The 23,688-nt window shown below is 50.9% G+C and overlaps 1 protein-coding gene across 2 annotated transcripts in view; it reads left to right on the top strand.

Annotated features, from left to right (window-relative positions):
• The window catches only part of MCF2L (MCF.2 cell line derived transforming sequence like), a 111,642-nt gene that overhangs the window by 41,507 nt on the left and 46,447 nt on the right, over nt 1-23,688 (top strand). For both annotated transcript variants that reach the window (XM_016212878.2, XM_016212879.2), the window contains exons 2-3: nt 13,182-13,265; nt 16,565-16,679. In XM_016212878.2, the coding sequence (XP_016068364.1) occupies nt 13,182-13,265; nt 16,565-16,679 (199 nt within the window). The remainder of the gene's footprint in view (nt 1-13,181; nt 13,266-16,564; nt 16,680-23,688) is intronic.

Raw genomic sequence — 23,688 nt, 5'->3', positions numbered from 1 at the left:
TTGTTTGTTTTTTATATTTATAGAATTCTTGATACTTAGAAAGTGGGAATAAATATGCACACCTACATTTAGGGAAGAATTTTGGAGACCTGGAGTTTCTAGAAGGAGCTTGGTGTTGGTGCTGATGAAAGAACCTCAGTCCCTCCTTGTGTGCTGTGCTCTGTGAGCAGCTTTCTGAGAGTAGATCTGGATGGAAGAACACGTGAGCACCTGCCCCAGCGTGCCTTCTGCCCCTTGGAGCCAGGAAGGAATGACGTCTATAGAAATTGTTTGCATTGATTTCCTGATCTTGGAGTTATTATTTTTAATGTTGGCACATGATTGTTTTAGAATGAGTAAGAAAAGAAAAAAACTATCAGAAAAATCTCCTTGATTTCCAAACAGCAGTCAGCTCTTATGTGTGTGTGTGGGGGGGTGTTTGGTGTTTTTGTCTCTGTGTGTGGTGTGTGTGTGTGGTGTTTGTATGTAGTGTGTGCATGTGTGGCATGTGTGTGAGATGTGTAAGCCATACCTGCTACTTCAAAGGAAGCAAAGATGCTGACACCTCAGAATATAAAACTGTGAAACTCTGGGGGGCCAGGTGTTGGGGACTTTGGCCAAGCTCCAGAGGGACCCAGCAGGTGGCCTGTACAACCTGCCTTTGGGGGCCCAGCATGGCAGGAAGCTCAGCCCAGAACCAGGGTGAGGGGGGCCATCATGTTGTCACATACACTGCTCAGGGCTGACATTATGTGCTTGCACTGAAACCCAGAAGTCAAAGCTTCTGAAGAGGGAACGAGACACTGGATTAACAGTGCCGGGGGGGTGCGCGCGGGTGGTGGTCGGGCACATGTAGACTGGCACTGGCGTTCCCCCTCGCTGTCTTCTCCCTCCCGTCCCCCTACCCCTGGAAGTCTGCTCAGGTTCTCTCCAGTGGCTGCTTAGGCCTTCCTCCTGTGGAGACGTCAAGCCAGTGTGAGCCCAAAGGAGCCCTTGTCCCAGCCACAGTGGGCAACCCTGTTCCCTGTCATCCCTGGGGAGACTGGACTCTCTCAGTGGCTTTCTTATCCTGACCCTGTCCTGACCTCTGTGGGCGGCTTGTTTCCACCCCTGCTGGCTGCACCGCAGGCAAGGAGGTGTGCGGGGGAAGGCTCCGCCCGGTGCGGATTAAACACAAACAAACAGCATAGTGGGCAGGTCCCGCCAGCTGGGCACTAAGGGGAGGTGCTCCGAGGAGGGGCAGCGCCATACTGTGCATAGATATGCTCTTTTCTCCCGGGACTTGAGTCGGTGGGCAAGTGTATTTAAGTGACACCTTCACTGAATTAGCCAGATTCTTTCAGGCATGTGGACCTGAGGAGAAGGAACATTTGGAACAATTCCTTAGGTCATCCGTTAATGTTTAGCCCATTGAAGAACGGTGTGATAGTGACATCGAGGCCTGGGAGAAGAGGACATCTCACTGTCTCTGTGGCATTCCAAGGCTGGTTCACCGGCTGGCACCTTCTTCCACAGGTCGCTTCCCAGCTACATTGTCAGGAGCTCACCAGGCTCTGGAGGTTCCTTGGGGATGGGGGGACAGAAGGGGTATGGGGAATGCTCGCTCTGCAATTGGGGCCGGCTAGCCCGCCCTCTGCCCCTGTTCCATTCTGACCTCAGCCAGAAATGCGTGATGACGTCACACCTGTGGACTTGTCAGGGCCATGTGAGCTGATTTCTATGAAATATGAAGCTCAGTCTTAGGATGGGTCAGGAAGTTCATGAAGAGAAATGTCATCAGTAGTGAAAGGCCCACAGGTGTCTCATGCTGAGACTCCTAGTAGGGATCCTCAAATCTATGCACGAGCTTGGAGAGGGCCTTCAGTCCTCACCAGCTGAGTGTGCGCCCTGTGGCATCCATGCTGGTTCTCCCTCCATATCACCTGGCCCCCTGTCTGCCCAGCCTCCAACTGGCTTGGCAGATGCCTGGCAGATCTTTATGAACCACCCTCACCCATCCCAGCCTGCTCTGGTCACTGAAAATGGACTAGGCATAGTACCATATAATAAATTCAAACCCTGATGTGCCCCTGAAGCCTCTGTGTCTGGGCCCTCCACGCCCTTGCCACACCCCTCACCTCGTTCTGCAGGTCTTGTCATGGGCCGCCTCTCTAAAGAGGCCTCTCAGGGGAGCTTGGTGAGCCCTGCATCTGCTATAAAGTCACAGGTGTGACTGTCAGTCATGCAGGCAGGGACCAGCTCCTAACTCGTTCCCAGGTGCAGGGCCTCGGAACTCTGGTTTGGCTGGGACTTTGCTGGGACTCTGTTTTGTAGCACAATGTGGTTTCATGACTCTAAAACAAACAATGCACTTAGTTTAATGATCACCTCCATCTCCCCCTGGTATTTGCACATGAAAGTAGGTCTGGTGTTAGTTATGCCACCATCAAATTTCTGAGCCACACTACAAAAAAAATCTGAAGATGTGTGTTTTCCCGTAGCATGACCAAGAGCCCTCCTTTAACCCTTTCTTTCCAGGCTCCCCTGAACTTATTTCTCATTTTGGCAACAGTGTCAACATTCAGGTTCCCCAGTCTCTCAGCTGGCTTCTGTTTGGCCATGCTTGTGGCAATTGTAGGGAGCAGCAGTGAGCTCCAGGTCCCGGCTCCCACCTGCAGGTGAGGACACACTCCTACCCTGCTCCCCAGCACCTTGGAGAACAAACTTTCGAACTGTTGGTCTTGGTCCCATCCCTTTGGTTTCCAAACCCACACATGTGCACACCTTACCCCATAGCTATGGAAGTAATGTGGTCTTCTGTTGAATTAAACAAAAATGAGACTTTTGGTGTGGGAATTTCAAACTGAGAAGTTCCCATAAAGTTCCTTGCTACATCATGTATGGGTGCAAAGAAAGCCGTCACCTATGGCAAGAGGGTTCCTTCTTGGTTCTCTACAGGTCCCAAGGTCCCTTGGTCTGAGTAAACTCCCTCAGCCTAGCCATAATGTCTGCATTGAGCCTAAGGATGGCCTGGCCATTGAGCATACAGCCCAGGATCCCAGCTCTGTGAACTCAGGGGAGCACAGCCTCAAAGAGCTGAGAAGTAAGTAAAGTAGCATCTTGGAGGGCTGGCTCCCATGGGTGCGTTCTCCCCTCTGCATCCTAGCCCAGCTCCCTCTCCTCTGTGGCTCGGGAGCCCCCGGGATGAGATGTTGCAACCCTGAGCAGGCTGATGCAGCTCTGAGAGGTTGTGACCAGGGCATGGCAGGGCCATGCTCACAGATGCACTTGCTGCAGGGCTTGGCCTGCTGTCCACACGCAGCAGCTGCTCTGTCACCATCTGCATAGTGCTGGATGCCAAGGGCAAGACAGACCTGCATTTAACATTGCCCCTTGAGTCCTTGTTTGAGCCCATTTCTCTGATTGCCTTTGTGGGCCTTTAAAAAAACAAAAACCAAAACCAGAAACTGTGAAATCAGGAACTACTAGCTTAGCTGAAAGCTACATTCACGGTGGCCACACAGGGAAGAGTTTACTAAATGGGCTGGTTTAGTAAAAACAATCGGGCCACACAGCTCCCTCGCCACCTCTCCCACTGGACACAGCGGCTCCTGTGCGGTGGGAAGCCTCGCCCTGCAGCCTTGTACCTTCCTCCCCAGCCTGCCCTGTTCAGACCTCTGGGAGACTCCCATCTGCTTGGAACCCCCAGCAGACAGACATTGATGGCGCTGCCACTGAATGGCCTTCCAGCTTCTCCGTCAGAGGCCTTCCACAGGCGTCAGTTGCCCAGCTGGTGAGGGTTCGAGTCCCAGTGCTCCCACCTCCATGGCCTGAGCTGCTGTTTAGGGTCCCTGACCTCAGCCTTCCTCGTTTCTGAAATGAGCTGAGGACTCACCCTTCTGGGTCCTTAGCAGGTGGAGTGAGCTCATGGAACTGCTTCCATCAGTGCTGCCGTGCTCTCCCCCGAGGACTTGCCCATGTCCAGCAGCTGTGTGGGTGTGCTCACTCATGGCTAGTCCGGGGGGCTGAGGGTGGGGGCCTTGTCCACCCAGGATGCAGAAACAAAGCTACTGAGGAGAGACAGGAGCAAAAGTCTGGAAACCCTAGGGTCCTGAGAACATGGCCATGCTCGTCCTAAATCCAGCCTCAGTTCTATCCCAGTGCATGACAACCATGTCCCTGAATCAGATTCTTCATAGGCACCAGCTCCCTCAGCTTCGAATTCAGAGCTTTGCTCTTGAACAGCCCCCTTTGAATGTTCTGGAACAGAGAAAGGCTGAACTGAAACTGCATTACAAACAGGAGGGTGGAGTCACCTGCTGGGAGATTGGCTCAGGAGACCCTAGACCACTGCTTAGAACAGATGGGAGGGAGCAGGGACCCCTCAGCTGCTCAGCCCCCAGCCCCATCCCAGCCTCCAGTCCTTCCATGACCCAGGCCACGCTGGGCACTGGTGAAAGGCCCCAAGAAGGTTTCATGTGGCTGCATGAAACCCTATTGTCGTTTGGGTCTCTTCCTGCTCCTTCCACAGAATGGGTCTCTGGACCTATGCCCATCCGATAGCCAGCTATTCTGGGATGTGGCAACGGATGCATCCCTGTCCAGTTGGGCAGGTGCCAGGTCAGTGTGAGCCCATTCAATGGCCATCAGAGCAAGACTGTCATTAAAAGGTTGAGACCCAAAAGCTAGAGTGCCCAGGGGAGAAGGGGAAAGGGAGAAGAGGGAAAGAGAGAGAGAGAGACATGCACACCTGCCCAGGACTGGCCTCTACTCCTGGAGCCCAGGATGCCTAGTAGATGTTAAAGACTCTCAGGGTCTGTACTGTGTGGGAATGCTCCTCTCAGAGGGCTGGGCTAGACCTCTCCCACTTGCCTGCTCAGCAACCCTTGTGCAGTGAATGCCCTGTGCAGCTAACTGTGCACAGCACCATGGCCCAGAAGGTGCAGTCTGGAGCCCACTGCCTCAAACATGCTGATCCCAAAGTCCCCTTGTTGGATGACCCCTCTGTGGGCAGCCCAGTCTTGTGGTGGTGTGGCGAGAGTTGAACCCTCCATGGGAGCTATGACCAGAGGCAGCAGACCCAGAGCTAGCTCTGCGTTCACCCTGCAGGAGAGAGAGGCAGGGAGGTCAAAGAAGAGAGGCACCACTGAGGTCCCCAGACCCTGGAAGGACCTGCCTCCCTAGTTCAGTACTTCAGTGAGAGTGAGCCCACCTAGCCTTCATGTTGCTTCCAGCAGTTCTTAGACATTTGGATCTCGGATCTTTTCCACTGTGAATACTTTACTGAGGATAGAAAACTTTGTACTAGGTTATTTACCATATTAGAAATTAAAACAAATTTTTAAAATATTAACTTAAATAAAAATAACAATGATCATTTCATTATGGTAGCACAAGTAACATTTTAAATGAAAAGTAATGGTATTATCCAGAACAAAAAAGTGTGAAAGCAGTGGCATTGCTTTGCATTTTGCACATGTCCTTAGTCTCTGACAACATGAGGATTGCCTAGTTTCATGACTGCTTTCCTGCAGCTCATGGTACCTCATGGTGTGTGATTGCTGGAGAGCCTGCACACTCTTGTAGGGACGGGGGGAAGGGCAAAAGTCTTAGTGGTATTATGAAAGTGGCTTCCCCTTGTGGAGTCCTGAAGGAGCCCTTGACTAGATTGAAATGGCTTTTTCTTAAAAACCAAACCAAAGTCAAACTGCAGTGGTGATGTGACACTGGCCAGGGCAAGTGCAGACTGTCTATCTCCGGGTGTTCTTAACAATTAATATCCACCACATGCCAGCCACCATGCTGTACATGTTCACTGAGTGTACCAGCCACCCTGGGAGCTAGATGCCATAATTATCTTGATTTTACAAAGAGACCAGCACAGAGAGGTTAAGTAACATGCCCAAGGTCACACAGCCCCAACTGCCTTCAGAGCTCTGGCCCACTTCCTGGGAAACCAAGGATTCCCATGTATAAAAGGTGATTTCAGCAAAGGAAAATGCAGCCTCCGGGCTCCAAGCCCTCATTAAAGCGACTCAGAGAAGAAGCGAGAGCAGCTCTGCAGACAGCATGTCTTTGTGAACCTTGGGGACAATGTGCAGTCAGTGTTCAGGTTCAAAGACACTTACAGTTCACTCTCTGGGAAACCCTGACCCAGAGCTGCAGCAGCAGCAGCAGTCCATGGGCTTGGCAAAGGAATCCCCACTCACTGACTGCATTCTCTTCTCTGCCTGCGGCAAGGAGAGTCGGTTTAAGATCTTAAATGGCAATAAATACATTTCTACCAACAATTGAATCTAAAACAAAATAAATGAACAAGCAGAACAGAAACAGACTCAGATTCAAAGAACATTTTGATGGTTGCCAGAATGGAAGGAGTTCTGGGGGATGGGTGAAAAAGGTGAAGAGATTAAGAAGTGCAGATTGGTTGTTACAGAATAGTCCTGGGGATGTAAAGTACAGAGTAGGGAATATAGTCAACAATATTCTAATAACTGTGTAGGGTGTCAGGTGTGAGATTTACGGGGATGATCAACTTAGTAAGTTATGCAATGTCTAAGCACCGCGGTGTACACCTGAAACGAATATAATAACGTATGGCAACTGTAGTTGAAAAGTAAAAATGATTTTAAAGAAAGAAATCTACTTAGACTCTTAAAAAGAATTGATACAACATTATGATGATTTAAAATGCCTATGCTAGTTGCTAAAAGTTGTTTCTTTAACCATTGATGCAAGGGTAAGGGACTCACAAAATCAAATATCGCATTGAGGACCTTGCTATCACTGTAATCCACTCTGAGTCCCGTGAGGGAGACACCAGACGCCCAGCTTGTTCCTGTTGCTTTGAACTTCCTCCACGGCTGGCTGTAAAGCCAAGCCTCCCCCCACCCCACATTAGAAATGCTTCCTCTTAGCATCTCTATTTTCGAAACCCTATCCCCTGAGAGACACCCACCTTGATGCTGCCTCAGACTGGCTGACACCCTTGCCCCTCCCTTCTTTAAGCTGCTCCATGTAGAACACCCCCCACCCTGCCCCTGTCAACTGCTGTGTGGCTTCAGGCAAGCCACTCAACCTCTCTGTGCCTTAGTTTGCTCATCCAAAAAAATGGTATAATAGTGTTCCCACCTGTTGGTTTGTTGTGACAATTAAATGCATTAATACATAAAAGGTATTTTAGTAAGAATTGTACTGCAACTGCTATTTCTATTACAATTAAAGATTTTCTATGTGAACCAATTAAAATGCAATTTAGTTGCTCCAGACAGCCTGTAAGTTTAAGGAATTCTTACATTTCTCCTGTATTTTCCATTATGCCAACTAGTCATAGTGTAGATGTCCAAGACATACTTGCTTTCTTGGTTGATTTAATACCTTGGTGGGGTTTGGGGATTTGTTTCTGTTTTTGTTTTTACTGTTGGCTCAGTGAGTGCTTGTGTTGGAGTTTCAAGACTTTTTCTTTGTTTTAATAAGCTACCTAGAGTAGCATGTCCCCAAGCACTTTATTTGCAACATTCATTCTGCAGTAGTTAGGAGTTGTTATGTACACCCTTTCCTCCACTCACCCCCAATCCCCAACCAGTTAAGTTTGGGGGTGGCACTGCTGGCCTTGGAGCTTCCATGATGGAAGGGTCATCTGTGGTGCCTCCCAAGTTTGTCTGACTACGAGCCCTTCTCTCCCTGACGTGGAAGAGGGCTGTTTGGACAGTGCAGAGAAACGATCTTCTGGGAGTTTGACCCCAGAGGCCCCAGAAGTGGGAGTTGGGGTCCCTGGAAAAATGCTCTGTGCTGGTTGGGGTAGCCAGGAGGGTTGTGAGCACTGCCTACACTCCGATATAGGTCGGGGCAGCTCACTGGCCTTGGCCTGAGTGGCATCTTCGTGTGCTTGGGCAAGCTGCCTAGAGCCCGTGTTATGGAGGATGCTGAGGCTTGCTGGAGTCAGCATGGGGTGGGATGGGGTAGGAAATGCCCAGTGCATTCAAGTGAGATTTACTGTGGATTCTGCATGTGTGCCTTAGCGAGGCTTCCAGGTGATTCCTGCTCAGACTTGAGTCTGTTGGGTGAGTGGGCACACAGCCTTGGAAGATGCAGTCTGGAGATGATACTGTGAGGAGGTTCCCGGGGCCTCCGGTATGCTCAGCCTCATCTGCACCGGCAGTGCACGCTGTGATCCCATCTACCCAGTGCTGCCTGGTGGACGGACCCCCGGCACCCACATGGGAGAGTTTGGATGGCTCCAGCTTGATCTTGCCTGGCTTCCTGATTTCCTCCAACCGGGTGCATGTGAACTGGCACTACTGTGTGGTTGGAGGTGCTTTTCCTCGATGACAATTTCAGTCAAGCACCTTTTCAGCGTGGGATGTTTTTTTTTAAACTTTGTAAGGACTTGTTTTCTGAAATGTGGAAATCAGAGAGAACATTTGGTGAACTGAGTTAATGATGCTTTGCATATGATATGAAATATTTATGCCTAATTCAATAACAAATAACTTAGGCTGTGCTGTGAATGAGCATTCAGCTACCCAAATCAGTATAGATCTCAAACATCTCAAGTGGCTAGATCACAGAGCCCTCCACATAGATTATAAATAGAAATGGAGACACTTTGTCTGTCCTGACCACGAGGATTCAACAGCTGGCGGGGAGGCATCCATCCCACCCTGGCCCACGGGGCTCCAAAAGGGGCTTGGTTGGAGCTGGTAGCCCCCCTCTGGTTCCTTCCGCACACACTTTGCTCTTGGCTTGGGTGTTCCTGGGGTGGGCTTGGTGAAGTAGGAATCCCACCCAAGTGAGTTGGCGAAGTAACCCCACTTGACTCCACCCTGGACTTTGAAAAGACATCACTGTTGTATTTTGATTGAAAATAAGCAAAAGCCTTGGGTGTGGACATTCAGCCAGATATAAATAAGAGAATTAGCACATAAGAGACTTTGTGGCCCAGGGCCTCTCACCAGCCGCTGGCCTCTTTGTAAGAACCCTTCTTAGGCTCCTGTCTGCCTTTGAGTGAGGCCCAAGGTCACCAGTAAATGGCAGGGACCAGCCTTTGAGTTGAAATTCAAGGGTCCTCCTACTGCACTGGGGCTCACTTAACCTGGGAGATTTACCACCTGTGAGTGATGTTCAGGGTCCCATGACTTCTACATCTGCTGCAGTCCCTTGTCATTGCATATTTCCTCTCCACCTTAGATGGCTACTAGTGAGCAGAGCAGAGGCTCAGAATGGCCCCTTCGAGTGGACAGCAGCAGCGCCCTGCTGCTTACCTCCATTACGAAACTGTCCTACAATAAAGCACATCCTTGAGTCAATTTGCAAGAGGAAGGAAGTTTGCTGCTGCAGTCTAATTGTGTTAGGATGAAAAGATCTAAAGATAAAAGTATAATGCCACCCCCTGGACTCTAAGATTGGTGCTGAAACAAGTCAGATAAAGGCAACAACTTTGTGTGGATACTGAAACTTCAGCGGCTGAGATGTCTCCCTGTTTGTCCTCACCTGGAGCTGAGCTTGGTCCCAGGCCAGATAGGACCTTGTGAGACAGGGATAATTCCCACTGAAGAGCTACATGGCCGTTCGTCCCCTGCCCTGCACCAGACAGGGCAGGCTTCCCAGACGGGCTCCCAGAGCTGGTGCTGGGGGGCCACTCTGCCTTTGGACCCTGCACCTAGCTGCCCTGTCCTCACCATGCTAGGGGATCAGAAGAGAAGCACTGTCTTCTCCCACCCTCGACCCCTCCAACTCAGGGCCCTTCTTAACCTCTCTCCTCAAAAGTGACTCTGTGATGGGATAATTGGCCGGGAGTCTCCATTTACGTCTGGGCCGAGACAGGAATGTTGGAAAGCGGGAGCTGTCTGTAAAGCATTGTGCACTCACAGAGACGGTCTGTAAAGGAGCCGGGCCCTGCCTGACCCTTTTATTGAACTGGCGGGTGGGGTGACCCCACTTCCTGTCCCAGACTTGTGACATTGGAGCAACCGGGCACGCACACAGTGAAGGGGGAGCCGAGGGGCTAAGGCTCGCTTTTGTCACCATCAAGCACCTCCATCTCCATGAACTGGTGGCCGCAGCATAACTCTTTTACAAAATTAAACACAGTGGACAAGGACCTTGAAAAAAATTGTCAGCACAAAGTGCAAAATTGCCCTGTCCATAAATGAGAATAAAGCTACAGGAAGGATGAAAAACTACAAATGTTCAGAGCCCGTTGCCACAGAGGCATCATATGACAAACTAAAGATCCTGTGCCTTAATCCCAAGTGGGAAATGTTTTTAATTATTTCCAGCTTTCTGAGGGTGGCCAGTGACCATTTAAGATGTGAATGCGTTGTAGATAGTCCATTTGTAGCAACATACCTAGTAATCCCATTTTTCCACACAGTAATCCCATTTTTCAAACCTAAAATGGGGCACTTGATCTAAGGTGCAATGTTATAATTAGTCCTGCCCCCAAAAGTTCACAAGTGTTGGTTTCCACAGCTTGGCTGCAGGGTAGCACATCGCAGCAATCAGCAGTCTGTGAGCTCTGCACCTCACGCAGCCTGCGACTGATCAGAAATTCTGGAACCAGCCTATGTGCAAGCCAGAAAGGACTTTGCTGAATTAGTTGGATTCTAAATGATGCTCTGGGAAGTCACACTCTCGTTCTCCTCTTGCTACATTTGTTCAACACATATTCTTTGAGCTCCTTCCATGGGAGCCACTGAGCTGGGCCCTGGGGATAAGACAACTGTGAGTGGTGGGCATGGTGGGTGCTCCGTGGGTGCTGGTAGGAAGCTATGAGGCCCAGCCCAGGCTAGGAGCCTCCCTAAAGAGTGACATCTCAGCCAGCAATTGAGTGAGATTAGAGGAACAAACAGATGAAAAAAGCATTACAGAGGGGACAGCTTGTGCAAAGGCCCTGAGGCTGGAGGGGCCTTGGCCCATTTAAGAAAGTCTAAGAATGTGAGGGCAGCCATCACCCAGAGCAGAGGGTGGGTGAGGAGGCCCCATAGACAGCCCTCAATGGAACCAAATTCACATTAACAATGGTCCAGCCTCTGAGACTGTAACTCTGTCACAGAAAGAGCAGGAATGGTCGGTAGTATCAGCTCTATCTCCAGTACACGGGAAAGCTGTCTGTCATCATGGTGAGCTGTACAGAAAACAGACAGCCCGTGGTGTCCATAAGTGAGCTTGGAAGTGTGACAGCTTGCTGGTGAGAGGAAGTGCTAGCTTGAAGCCTCTGCCATTCAGCATCAGGTCTAAGAATTACTGTAGAAATGTCCACCATCGGAGGCCTTGACAGTCATAGTTCTCTTTCCTCTTAAGTCTGGAAGTTGAGTCCTGGTGGGAGATTTGGGAATCCAGGGCAGATGTCTCCAGGATCACAGCAAGGTCTGGGAATCACCCCAGCCCGGTGTCTATGCTTGTCACTGACTCTGGGTCCCCACTTATTAAAGGACTTGCCAGCTCATGGTGTCATGCTATTCCCTGCTGCCCCTGGGACATCTCCAGACTTCAGGGAGATCCTTATTACCCAGGGGTCTGTTTCAACGACATGTTCCTCTCAGGGCTGCAGAGGTCGAATGTGAGGAAAAGTAGCACAGGTTTCATATGTGATAGTGCCGTGGTCATTCCTTCCTGTTGAGAGAAGACGACAGCAATGCAAAATTTAAACCTCAAGGCCGCGTATGAATTGCACCTAACACTCATTCCAGCCTTAAATCACCTTATCTTGAATTAAAAATACATATTCTGAGATCTCTTGGAGTGATTTTTCCAACCCTGTTTTTCTCCCACAAATGAAAGCCATTGCTGAAACATCTCAGTGACACTGGGAAATGCATCCGTGCCACCAAGCTGCCCAGGGGAGGCCCAGCGCCACTCCTGACTTTTTGAGTTTAATGAGCATTTACTGTTTTTCCTGCCTGGCCCTGAATGCTGCCGCTGCTCTGTCAGGCCCAGCAGCCCTCCCTAGTCACTTCCTCCTCAACACAGGCGGTGGAAGGGCCAGCCAGCTGTGGTGGTTGGCAGCTCCACAAATGGCACAGCCAGGATCTTTGGGACCCGCCTCTGTGTTTTAGTGTGCCACCTGTTTTCACTTGCTCGTTTGCAAGACCAGAAGAACAGGATTTAAGGCTGATCTGTGCAGATAGCATTTTGCTTCTTCCCCTGGAATTTTCAGGGTAAAAGATCTCCATGGCCCATATTCTAGGCTGTTCGTGGCCTGCGTCTTAAACTGGGTATAGAAGAACTGACCTTTTAAGCTGTTTGCAAGGCATCAACATGAGGTGTGAATCTCTTTAGAGAAAATGTGTTAATGTACAAGACTGCAAATTTTGCTATACAGCTGGGGTCCAGTGACATAAGATATTGGCTATAAGTCACATGATCGCTGGCCTGGCATTGACTCAGAAACACAAAAGACACCCCAGCACACCCAGCTTTTTGGTCCACCTGTGACACCCCAACATCACACACTAGGCAGTGACCTTACATCTTTAGTCAGGCTCTAGGTTTTCCCCTAGAGTCTTGTGAAACCTTCTTACTTCTGGTTGATGCCACCAGGGTGTGGCTGGAGGTGCTGCCAGTTTACTTCCAAACCCCTGATCTAGAACTTGCCGCCTGCAGCCTGCTAAGCCGTTTTCCCTCTCAGTGCCAGGCTTGGGGACTTGGCTCAACACCCTCCTCAATGTCACTGTCAGGCAGGTGGTGAGGCCCTGCGTGTGGTGTATCTGGAGGCTGTAGGCCCATTACTGTGGCCAGGTTTCCCCTCTGAGCAGCAAGTCTTTGCATAAGCAACAGGTAAGGGCCCCAGGAGTTGCCTGGACCACTTCCAGCACATGGGTGGAGACTCACAGAACAAAGCGTGTCTGTTTTCGGTGCTGTTCATTGACTACTGGTCGTAGGAGTCAGTCCTCCAGCTCCTGGCCCTTCCCCTTTCCTCATGTCTCCCCTTCTGCCTGCATGTCCCTCTCTGTCCCCCTTTCTCCCTCCCCCCTCCCCTCTCTCTTCCTTTCTCTGTGCCTCTGACACACCAGATTTTAAATATTGATGAATCACTCAGCACATTGCTTTTTGTGCTCTGAGAAACAAAGGTTTCTGAGTATTGGAAACTGACATTTTTTTTCCAAGCACATGACTGCCGGCCCCTTAGTTGTCTGCTGATGTGGGGCTGACCCAGACTTGTAGTGCATCAGGCGGTGTTTCCACCGAGTGACAGGTGTGTCCGTCTGCTCTCCCCTCAGATGAAATCATGCACCAGGACATCAACCCGCTCTGTGCTGCCGACATCCAGGATCAGCTGAAGAAGCGCTTTGCTTACTTGTCTGGTGAGTACAGGAGGCCAGGGAGTGTGGGGCCAGTGTCTGCATGGCAGGTGGTTTAACTGAGGGCCCAGGAGATGCTATAGCGATGCCCGTGAAGAGGGCAGCTCAGTGCTAGTCCTCAAGCAGCCATGGGAAGAGCTGGCCAGAGGCCATCTGGGTCCTGAGAGAATGGCAGCTTCAAGCACTGCTGGTTGCAGTCTCCTGGAGTTCAGCACTTTCCTGCAGCAGGTAAAGTAGGCACAGGATGGTGTGGCACAGTTGACCTCATCCAGGGCCTGGGCACTTCCCTCACTGAGCAACTCTGGCTTCTGCGGCTCCATCCTCTGGGAAAAGTCCCTGTCGTGTGGCTGCTATGGGCAAGGGGCTGGCACTGCCCCTGGGGTCTTTCCTGGGTAGCTTTGTATCCCCAACCCCTGTCTTGGCACTGCCCTCCTCTCAGGTCGAGGCTCCTCCTCCACCCTGTGAAACGTCCTGCTGTCCTGCCCAGCCGGCCGTGGTGCATGACCCAAGCCACTAGACAGAGCTGGTAAATCAAGGCCGCAAGGGCATGGTGACTGCACCTGCAGCAGATCGTCTTCAGAGCTGTGTGGGTCACTCCTCCGTCTGGGCAATTTAAGAAAAGTTACGCACACCTTGCTTATGCTGTTAGTTAGGGAGCTTCCCGAGAATGAAGGCACTCAGCCTCTGCCATCCTCTGGCCACCTTCTTACAGCTGGCCCTTTCCCCTTGGCCAGCAGGTTGGGGCTCCCTCCTGAACCCCAAGTATCAGCCCTGCCCCCACGTGGTTCAGCCGACCTGCACCCCAACACATGGACCCGAGGTGTAGCTCTGGGGTTTATGGCCTCATGGGAACTGAAGATTGTGAACAGGAAAATGGATCTTCTGTGATTTGTTGACAATGAGATGGCTTATTGATTTTTATGAGGCGATCATGGTGAAGGGTGCTGGCCTCATGGAGAAAGAGAAAGTGGAGGTCTTAGGAGAAATAAAAATTCCGATAGAACGAGTCATGGCCAATGGTAACAGCACACTTAGGAGCTGCGGTCTCTTTGCCAGCCCCTTCTCATCACCGCAACCTCTTCACACTGCCTTCAAGACCCCAAATGGCTCACGGCTGTGTGCACCAATAACCCAGACTCATGACCTTGACCTTTGTCCAGGTTGCAATCCCACTGCCCTTCAGTATCATGTCGTTACCTCTTTGGTGGCTGGGGAGGAGGCAGAACCCCAGGTTGCCCCCCACCCAGACACACCTTCTCTCTGGTATTCAGATGCTGTCCAGGTGCTCAGGAAAGGGATTTTCAGACAAAATTAAGGTCCCAAATCAGCTGACCGTAGGATCATTCTCGGTGGGCCTGACCTAATCAGTCGAGCCCTCAAAGGGACCAAACTCCTCCTGCAGGAGGGATTCCAAGTATAACCTACAGAGATTTCTTGCCACCGGCCTTGAAGATGGAGGGGCCACCTGGCAAAAAGTGTGTGCCTCTGGGGGCTGATAGTGACCCAGCCAATACCAGTAGGAACTTGGGGACCTCAGTCCTATCATGGAGGGAGCTGAATTCTGCGAACACCTGAATGAGCCTGGAATATGAGCCTGGTCTCAGGTGAGACCACAGGCCTGGCTGTCACCTGGATTTCAGCCGGCGAGAACCCACTTAGCCAAGCCACGACTCTGAGCTACGCAACTGTGGGCTGTTGGTTTGCATGACCAAGTCTGTGGGAATTTGTTAGAAAATGAGCAAACACCTTAGGCTTCAATGTCTAAAACAAACCTAGACTATCCTGGGCTTTCACCAAAGCTCATGGAAACTCAAGGAAAACCAGGAGAGAGTCCTAGTTCTCTCCATCCCACCTGCCATCCATCAGGAAATCCGAGATAAGATCTCTGGTTGCATCCACCTGGGGGGCTGGCTGGAATGTTGGGGGCTTCAGTCATATATGGTACCTCAGGCCCCTTCATGGAGGCTGCCCCTGTCTCCCTGGCAGTGCCTGGGCTTCTTCACCGCATGGTGGATGCAGGGCGGCTGGCTGCTTCCATGGTAGCCTTGGTAATTACAGCTCAGCCTTGGTAGTTACACACATCTCTTCTGCCACATATGATGGGCTAGAATGGGTCTCCAAGCAAGACTCAGGTTCAGCAGAAGAGAAATGAACCCCATCCCTGGAGGGAGCGGTGGCAGAGAGTGGCATCTGTCCTCAATCCAGGACACAGGAGAGAGTGCAGACTGGAGCCTAGACCTGTGCGAGTGCTGTCTCTTCTCACCTGCCCTCTCTGCCGCTTCTCCCAATTGTTTGTGGAACAATTCAAATCAAATTTGTCCCAGACCAAACTCACAGCCTTCCTTTCTAAGGCAATCCCTCCCCAACTGCCCCACTGGGTTAGAGCTGTGCTCAGGTTCCCAGATCCCAAGCCACACACCTGGCTGCTGTTTCTGATTACTTGTGCACCATCTCTGTTTTCCTGTGTGAAATGTCTCAGGTGTCTCTCCCCTTGGAGAAGTCCCCTCTGGTTCCATCTGTACCCTCCCTCCATTTTAAAATGCTGAAGGGTGACTCCCTTCAGAACAGAGTTTTCTAATAAGAGAGTATCGGAGAAACTGTCAGATGCCCCCACACAGGGCATTAGGAGAGTCATCAGGACCCAGCCTGAATGAAATGTTATGCAGTATTTAAAATAATGGATTTGTCATTTATAAAACACAGAAAACTGTAGTTCACAATGTTGGGAAAGGAGCAGGACTCCAGCTGTATATTCAACACAGTCTTAATTAGGTAGGAAAATGCATTGAGAAAGATTTGGAGAGAAATATGCCCAGTGTTATGGTGGCTGCCCCATAGCAGTAAAATACGGGTTGGTTGTTTTAATTCATCTCACTTTTTTGTACATTCCAAATATTTCCTTCGATAAGAATGCACTTATTTCATAATAAAAAATAAAACGTTGGCCTTGGTGGGGTGGTTCAGTTGGTTGGAGCATCATCCCAGGTATTAAAATATTGTGGGTTCAATCCCCAGTCGGGGCTCATGCGGGAGGCAACTCATGGATGTTTCTCTCACATCAATGTTTCTCTCCCTTTCTCCCTTCCTCTCTAAAAATTAATAAAAACATATCCTCAGGTGAGAATTTAAGAAATATATATATATTTTTATATATATTTACATATACATATATTTATATAAATATATATATATATTTAAGAAATACATATAACGTGGAAGAACACACTCTCAATTTTAAGTGTTCCACTGACAACGTGGCACCAGTGCCGCCCAGTTCAGTGCTACCTCTGCTTTCTCCCCAGGTGGGCGGGGGCAGGACGGCAGCCCTGTCATCACCTTCCCGGACTACCCAGCCTTCAGCGACGTGCCCGACAAGGAGTTCCAGAATGTCATGACCTATCTCACCAGCATCCCCAGGTGGGTGGCACTGAACCCCAAGCAGCTTTGCAAAGGGCCCTTGTCAGATAAGGAGACTGGCTGAGAGGAGCTCAGGAGCCTGCCTGAGGTTATGCCGCTGAGCTGTGAAAGATGCTGGATCAGAACCCAGTTGTCCTAGCTCCAGGGCTGCCATCCTTCCCCTCACAAGTGGGGGTGTCCAGCTCCGGCCTGCAAGCCCAAAGGATATTTCCTTCCTCACAGTCAGCGTCCAGTCCTTCATTAGACCAGCAAGATGTGCTGGGGAGGGAGGCTGCACACACTGCAGAGGTGGCCGTAAGACGCTGGGGCTGGGGCCTGGCCCTCCGAGGTGGTGAGGAGGTCACCTCACTCTCTGATCCAGGAGCTCTGCTTCTGTTTAGGACGCTGCATAAGGGTGGGAACAGCCGTGCACGTGGCGTGTCTTCCTCATACATATGTATGAGGAAACAGTGTAGGGAGACCTTTCACCAGTGGTGCATACAGGAGCTCAGTGTCACAGGCACTGGGGATGCTCTCCTTCTGCCTCATCGTCTGTAAGGACACATTTCAGAATCTGGGTAACGTAGACCTCTGTGAAGGAGTCTAGTCTAGAAAACAGACCAAAACAGCATTTGGTGAACTGATGCATAATCTACAAAAACCACCAATCAGTAATGACCGATCACCCCCGATTGGTGCTGGAGAGGTGGGGGTGCATAGATTATTTTAGCAACCTGGCTGGTGGTGGAGGAAGGGAGGCTGGATAAGTTGGGGGAGGCTCTGGACAGACATGGTTGGTAAGTGACCCTTGACAGGAAAAAGCGGGCTCAGCACTCCCTGGCTCAGCGGTGTGGGTCTGCAGTCACCGTCTCTGTTGTCCTTCCGTTGTCCCTATGCATCTCAGTGTGCCAGGCTTCAGGTGGCGAAGCTGAGGCAAGAGGGATGGCTGGCACCCTGGGAGTCAAGCAGCCCTCCTAAAGGGCCCCCTCTGGCCAGCCGTTCCCCCTCCGGGGGCTGAGGGAAGTACTTCGAGGTGGGGACTGCCATATTCCAAAGCGTCTCCATTTATTTTCTCCCTTGACCCTCAAAACCACAGAGACAGGAAGGCAGTTGTCATGCCAATTCTATAGATGAAGCCACTGGGCCTCAGGATGATGTCGCTAAAGTAAGATCACGCATCTAGACAGTGCCCAGAAGATTGAGACTCTCCATGTGGTGTGAGGCAGAGGGGTGTTGTTGGGATGGGAACCCAGGACCATGCTCCAACTCTCTGTGTGCCCAGCAGCAGGCTGCTTAAATGCTGCATGACCCCCTTGCAGTGGGGACTCGTGGGGACAAATCAACAAGAAGAAAGGGGCAGCACTTTGAGCACGAAGCGATGAGCTCAGCAGTGGCATTAGGGAAGAACAAATTCAAATCATTTAAAAAGGAAACAGGACGGCTGTGGTTGGCAGTCTGGCTGGTCTCCCCGAGGGTGGGCTTCTGCCCCAGCTTCTGGAGCCTCCCCTGCAGGGGACCGTCTCCCAGGGGTGGAGGGTAGTCCCACATCTGGGAGAGGCCGTGGCCCTCATGCCTTTCTCCCCCGATCTCTCCTTGGCCCCAGGCCTCTCTCCAAAGCCCAGCAGTGGAGAGAGCTCAGTACAATCTGATGAACACTGAATGCTAAGTTTATGAAGTCACTTCTCAGATGTCAAAGCTGTTTTTGGTCCTTACACCTTTGAGCTATAAGCTGGGCCATCTCCTCCCCTTTATTGAACCTCCTTTGGCTCATTTCCATTTTAGAAAACCTTGTGGAGTTGTTCAGTTACCTGCTTCACTTTTGCTGAATTGTAACCGGATAGAACCTGAGGAATTCAGAGGGTGTGGATGCGGAGGGAGCTCAGCACGTGCATGGCTGTCATGATCTTTGTTTCTAGAATCTCCCAGGGCCTCCTCACTGCCCAGCTAATTTTCTCTCTGTCTTGTACTTCTAGTCCCATTTAGGGACCTAAAAGGCCTGTAGATGAAAATTCACCACAAGCCATCTCTGTAGTTATAGGCACGGTTCCCAAGCCCTGGCTGAGGGGGTGGTTAGCCCAGGACTCAGTGCCTCGAGAGTGCGTCTTTGCTGCAGTAACCGCTCAGCACCTGGCTGAAAAGTGGGTGCAGGGCTCACAGGGACATTCTACTTGGTCCCGCACTGCCCACCTAAGATGGGTTCAGTGGGGTAAATCCTTCCTTGCCTGTGGAGGGAAAGTCAGGTTTTCTGGTTACTCTTAGATTTTAAAAGTTCAGAGGATTATTTTATATCTGGAAATGTCAACACCCAGCATTCTGAGCCTAACGTAGAGGCATACCTCCTTCTGCCCAGGCCGCAAGCAGGAGGGATGCTGGGAAGGGGGCAGCCGGATTTCCAACACCTTCTCGGGCCCTTTCAGGCTGGTGCCATCTTCTCCTGTGGGGGCCACTACCCTTGCTGGTCTTGCTGGTCCTCAGCCCTTCTGGCCTTAGGGCCTTCGCACTTACTGTCCCTCTGCTGGCTCCCTGGAGATGCTGCTTCTCACACTCCAAGCCACCCCTTCAGGGCGGCCCTCCCTCATGCCTATTGTCCTTTCACCCCCAGACCCATCACCTATCAGGCTTACTGGCTTCATGAGCTTATCTGAAATGGTGGTAATTACTCTACAGCTTGATTTTGGCCTCTGTCTATCCTAGAATGTAGTTCTTGGAGAGTAGGTACATGGCTCCTGAGTAAATATTTGCTGGACAAATAAACATCTGCAGGTGAATAAAATAAATTCACACAGGCTGAGCTGCCTAATGTGTCCCCCTGTCATTTCTCACTCTAGCACATTTATCTCCCCTTCCATTAGAATAAGTGGCTTTTGTTTCTCTCTTTTAGTTTTAAGGGTTTTTATCCCCCATAGAAGGGAGTCTTTTCAAAACCCTGATCTCTAAGAATGCATGCACAATACATACGCAAGATCAGAGGGCAAGAAACACAAGTTTTCTTTTGAAGTCTGAGGAATAATTGCACATTACCTCTTCTTTATGGTACATGGTACTAGAAAAGTGTCCAAGACGCCAGTGTGAATATTTGAAGCCTAGCCCCGCAGGCCCCATTTTCAGGGAAATTGGTGTGTATTGGGGTTTCGTTTGTGTATGTTTTACTCACATTTCTTTCCTGTTGAGGCTGATAAAAAGCCCAAATGCTGGAGTGATGGATCTCAACCTGTCAGACCCAATGCACCCTTCTCATCCAGAAATAAAATCTTAAATAGAAAGACAGCTGCAATGCCCTAACTAACATGAGGGACCAACAGAGAAAAGGAGTTAGGTGTCACATGTGTAGCAGGCTATATAGGACTCATGAAGGTCAGGTGGGCACTTGCACCCACGTGTACAACTCTGAGCCCATCAGCCTCCAGGTGCTATGTCAGTCACGGCACCTCGAGGGGGGGGTGCGATTGAGGATGTCATCTCGGAAAGGAAATAATTTTTGGTGGAGTGCTAAAGAAAACCAAAGGGCAGTGTCCCACAGCAGTTCACACAGCAGTTGCATCCCTGGAGAATTTTGTATACATTAAAAATGTAGGGGAGAAACACCTGTGTCTTTAGGTAAAGCAAGGGTCCCCTGCGTCCCTGTCTTCAGGATGAGGGACCACTTGGTGCCAGGGAAGATAGTGACAACTGAGAAACACGTCCAGAAGCACCTGAAGCGGCCCCAGGGTGCAGCCCGTTGAGCAGCACACGTGTGGGACAATCCCTTAGTTCTGTGGGAATTTGCTCAGAGTGGTGCTGTGTTGCGGGCACCCGCCCCCCTCCCCCTCCCGGTTACAAGAGGAAGAGCGCGCTGCCCCCTGATGGACACAGCCAGCATTGCAGTTGGTCCCCTCCAGTGTCCCTCCTTAAGCCAGTTGGAGTCAGGAGCTGGTCAGGGGCCCCTAGAAAGAAGGGAAAATCTCCTCATACAGGCAAGTCACTGGCACAGGATTTATTCCAGACTTTTGCTGAGCCAACACAGTCTCTAAGTAGGAAAAGTGGAATTTAGAACCAGGTGTGCGCTTTTAACTGCCAATGCAAATTAAATGGACCAACCTCTCATGAGGACTGCTTTAAGAGATACTCTTACCGTTGTTAACCAAGCGTTAATTTTGTCCTTTTACAAAATATACGATGTGCTGATTTTAGCTCTTCTTCTGTTATTGCTACCAACGACAGGAGCCCCAATTTTAGCCATTTCACTTGATGAATAGTTATCGATCACTGTGAAATATTACCCTGAACCGGGCGGGCTTCGTCCAGCTGTATCAGACACACGTGACTATGGGGCAAGTTTCCGCCCTTTGGAAAACAACTCAGTGAAGGGGGCGTGGAGGACTGGATGAGTTATTGGCTGGTGCGGCTGGTGTGTTGGCTGGCGCCCAGCCCACGTGGGAGCCACACTGTTGCCTACCACCCTTGCAAATCCTAATGGGGTTTGTTGGCTATCATCGCCGGGCCTGGGTGGGAAGTCCTAGGGACTCGAGAGGACTGGTGACAGTGAACCACGGTCCAACCCTGGGGAGTGGGCCTGTGACCTCCCTACAGACAGTCACACGACAGAAAGGCAGAGGAGGGTGCTCTGCTTGGCTCACCCCCTGTCTGTCTATTGTGTGCTGGGCAACGTGGACCCAACAGTGACAAAAATAGAAATCCTGCTGCTTACATTCTCAGTAAATTAACTAAAATGTGCACAGGGATTAGAGTATAAAAATGAGGACTGAGAGAAGAGGGAGGGAGGGGTGCGAGAAGGTGCAGTGAAAGGGGTGCCCCCTTGGAAAGGTGATATATAGGACTCATGGGGCACAGTCCTCACAAAGGTCCTGGGGGGATGGGAGAGAGGAATTAGCAATGGTTTGGGGGAAGCAATTACCCAAGAATGGAGGAAGCACATAGGAGGGTTGCTTTAGGTTTGCGATGTTACTTGCATGTCCAGGGGACCTCTCAGGTCGAGGGCTGGTACCTCTGTGTACCGTGAGGTGATTCTGGAACTCTGGGGTGAGGTCCCAGCTGGGGTGTGGATTTGTGAGTTGTGGGTGATGAGGACCCCAGAGCTGGGGTGGTGGGCAGAGGGGGAGCCCCAGGTGTTCCAGCTAGGGGAGGTCAGAGGGGAGAAGGAAATGCAATGAGGGAGGGGGTCAGCCCCAGTCAGGCAGGGAGGCCCCACCCAGATCCTGCAGGGCTGAGTGGGGGCTCGGCATAGGTGGAAAGGATGCTAGATCGGCGGTCACGCCACGCCTGCAGCTGCTTCTGGCCTCCATCCCTGTCAAGTGTCCCGGCTATGACAGTACCTTTTGTTGTCACTTTGCTGGCGGGTGAAATAGGAATTCATTGGGAGTCTCAGCATGCAGGCCTCTGGGAGTGCTGAGGGATGTCCAGGAACAGTTTTGGTGAAGGGTTTGAAGTAAGATGCTTATTAGAGTCAATTCAACAAGAATGGGAGGCCAGGGATCGAGACAGTGGGTGCAGACACCTCTTTCCAGGACTTTGTTGCCCAGGGAAGCAGAGAAATGGGTCTGCTAACAGCATGTTTATGCTGATAGAAATCACCCAACAAAACAGAAAGAGTGGCAGCCATTAGATTTCTTTCACACTCAGCCTGTGGTCTTTGTGCACCACCTCTGAGTCCAGCACCAAGCACATCCTGATGGGGATTACAGAGCCCATGCGGGGGGCATGGATGCCCAGGCTCCAGGGCTCGAACCTCTCAGTCCCTCCACTCCTGCAGTTCTAGAACCTGGGTTTCCTCCACCTCCAAGCACCCCCCACACACACACTCCAGTCCACCCCCTTGTATCTTTTCACCGACACTGTGGCAAAAGTCACACTTCAAACTCAGTCTGATCCTGCCCCTCCCCGTGAATGGAGGCATTCCAGGTTTCCTCACACAGGTGCTGTGTACACAGGCACAGACACCCATGTGCACACACAGTGCGTATGTGTACTCATACATGCATAGGGTTGCCAACATGGAGATAGTAGATTTCTGGCTTTTCTTTGAAAAATGGGTACAGCAGCCCTGGACTTGCATTTCCCCTTGGCAACCCTGCAGGAGCCCCTGTGGTGGGCCCCAGGGCCATTAGTCATCCACTGTACCCAGGGTTTGGGAGATAATATCGAGAGGATCACCTCTCTGCAGGGCTGCACTCTCTCCTCAGCCCAATTAAAACACAATTCAGGGGCTCTCAAAGTTAATTGAAGCTGACAGTGACGTTGATTTTCCATGGACCTGGTTCAAGTCACCCAGCTGCTTGGGAGACAGAGATTCCATCTCCAGGCAGGCTTTCACTGATGGGCCCTGTTCACCCTGATAAGAGGCGTGCACACACGTGTATATCCACACATAAGTGTGTATGCACAGCACACACGACTACAGGCACACTGCATGCAACATATGCAGGCACAAACACCCGCCCACAAGCACAGTTTGTATGGACCCTGAGAAAGACAGGGACATGTGGAATGGAACAGGAGTGTAAATGTGGTCTCAGACGGTCAAGAGTTCTGAGCCCTCCTAATGTGTTCGTCTAGGACTAACCCCAGAACCAAAATGACTCGCTCCCCAGATTGCTGGCTGCCTGAGCTGCCGATTTCCAGAGGTGCATGCCCATCGAGCTGGCAAAGCCTCAGACCAGGGGGACCCCAGCCCTCGGAGGCCGTTGGCATCTTGCTGCCACTGTGATTTCCAATCGAATTTTCAGTTGATTTTTAAATATAAAGATAGAAAAGTGTGTGTGTGAGTGCGCCCTAAACAATTCAAAACGTATGCATGAAAAAGTGAGAGCTTTCCCCTCACCTCCTGCTTCTTTCTCCCACAGAGTTCAGAGTTCGGGTAAAATCGACTTTCTTCTATCCTGTGCACTTGCTTCCCCCAAATGGGGCAGCTCAGATATGTCCCGTTACAACCCTCCTCCTCTTAGTCCACAGCGCATCGTGGGCCTCCCTCTACACAGCACCTTCAGTGTCGCCCTTCCCATGGCCACGTCGCACCCTCTGGGGTAGATGGACC

The sequence above is a fragment of the Miniopterus natalensis genome, chromosome 2 (assembly GCF_054644295.1).
Source record: "Miniopterus natalensis isolate mMinNat1 chromosome 2, mMinNat1.hap1, whole genome shotgun sequence".
NCBI lineage: Eukaryota > Metazoa > Chordata > Mammalia > Chiroptera > Miniopteridae > Miniopterus > Miniopterus natalensis.
The sequence above is the reverse complement of the archived record's forward strand: the minus strand, read 5'-3'. Positions and strand labels throughout refer to the sequence as shown.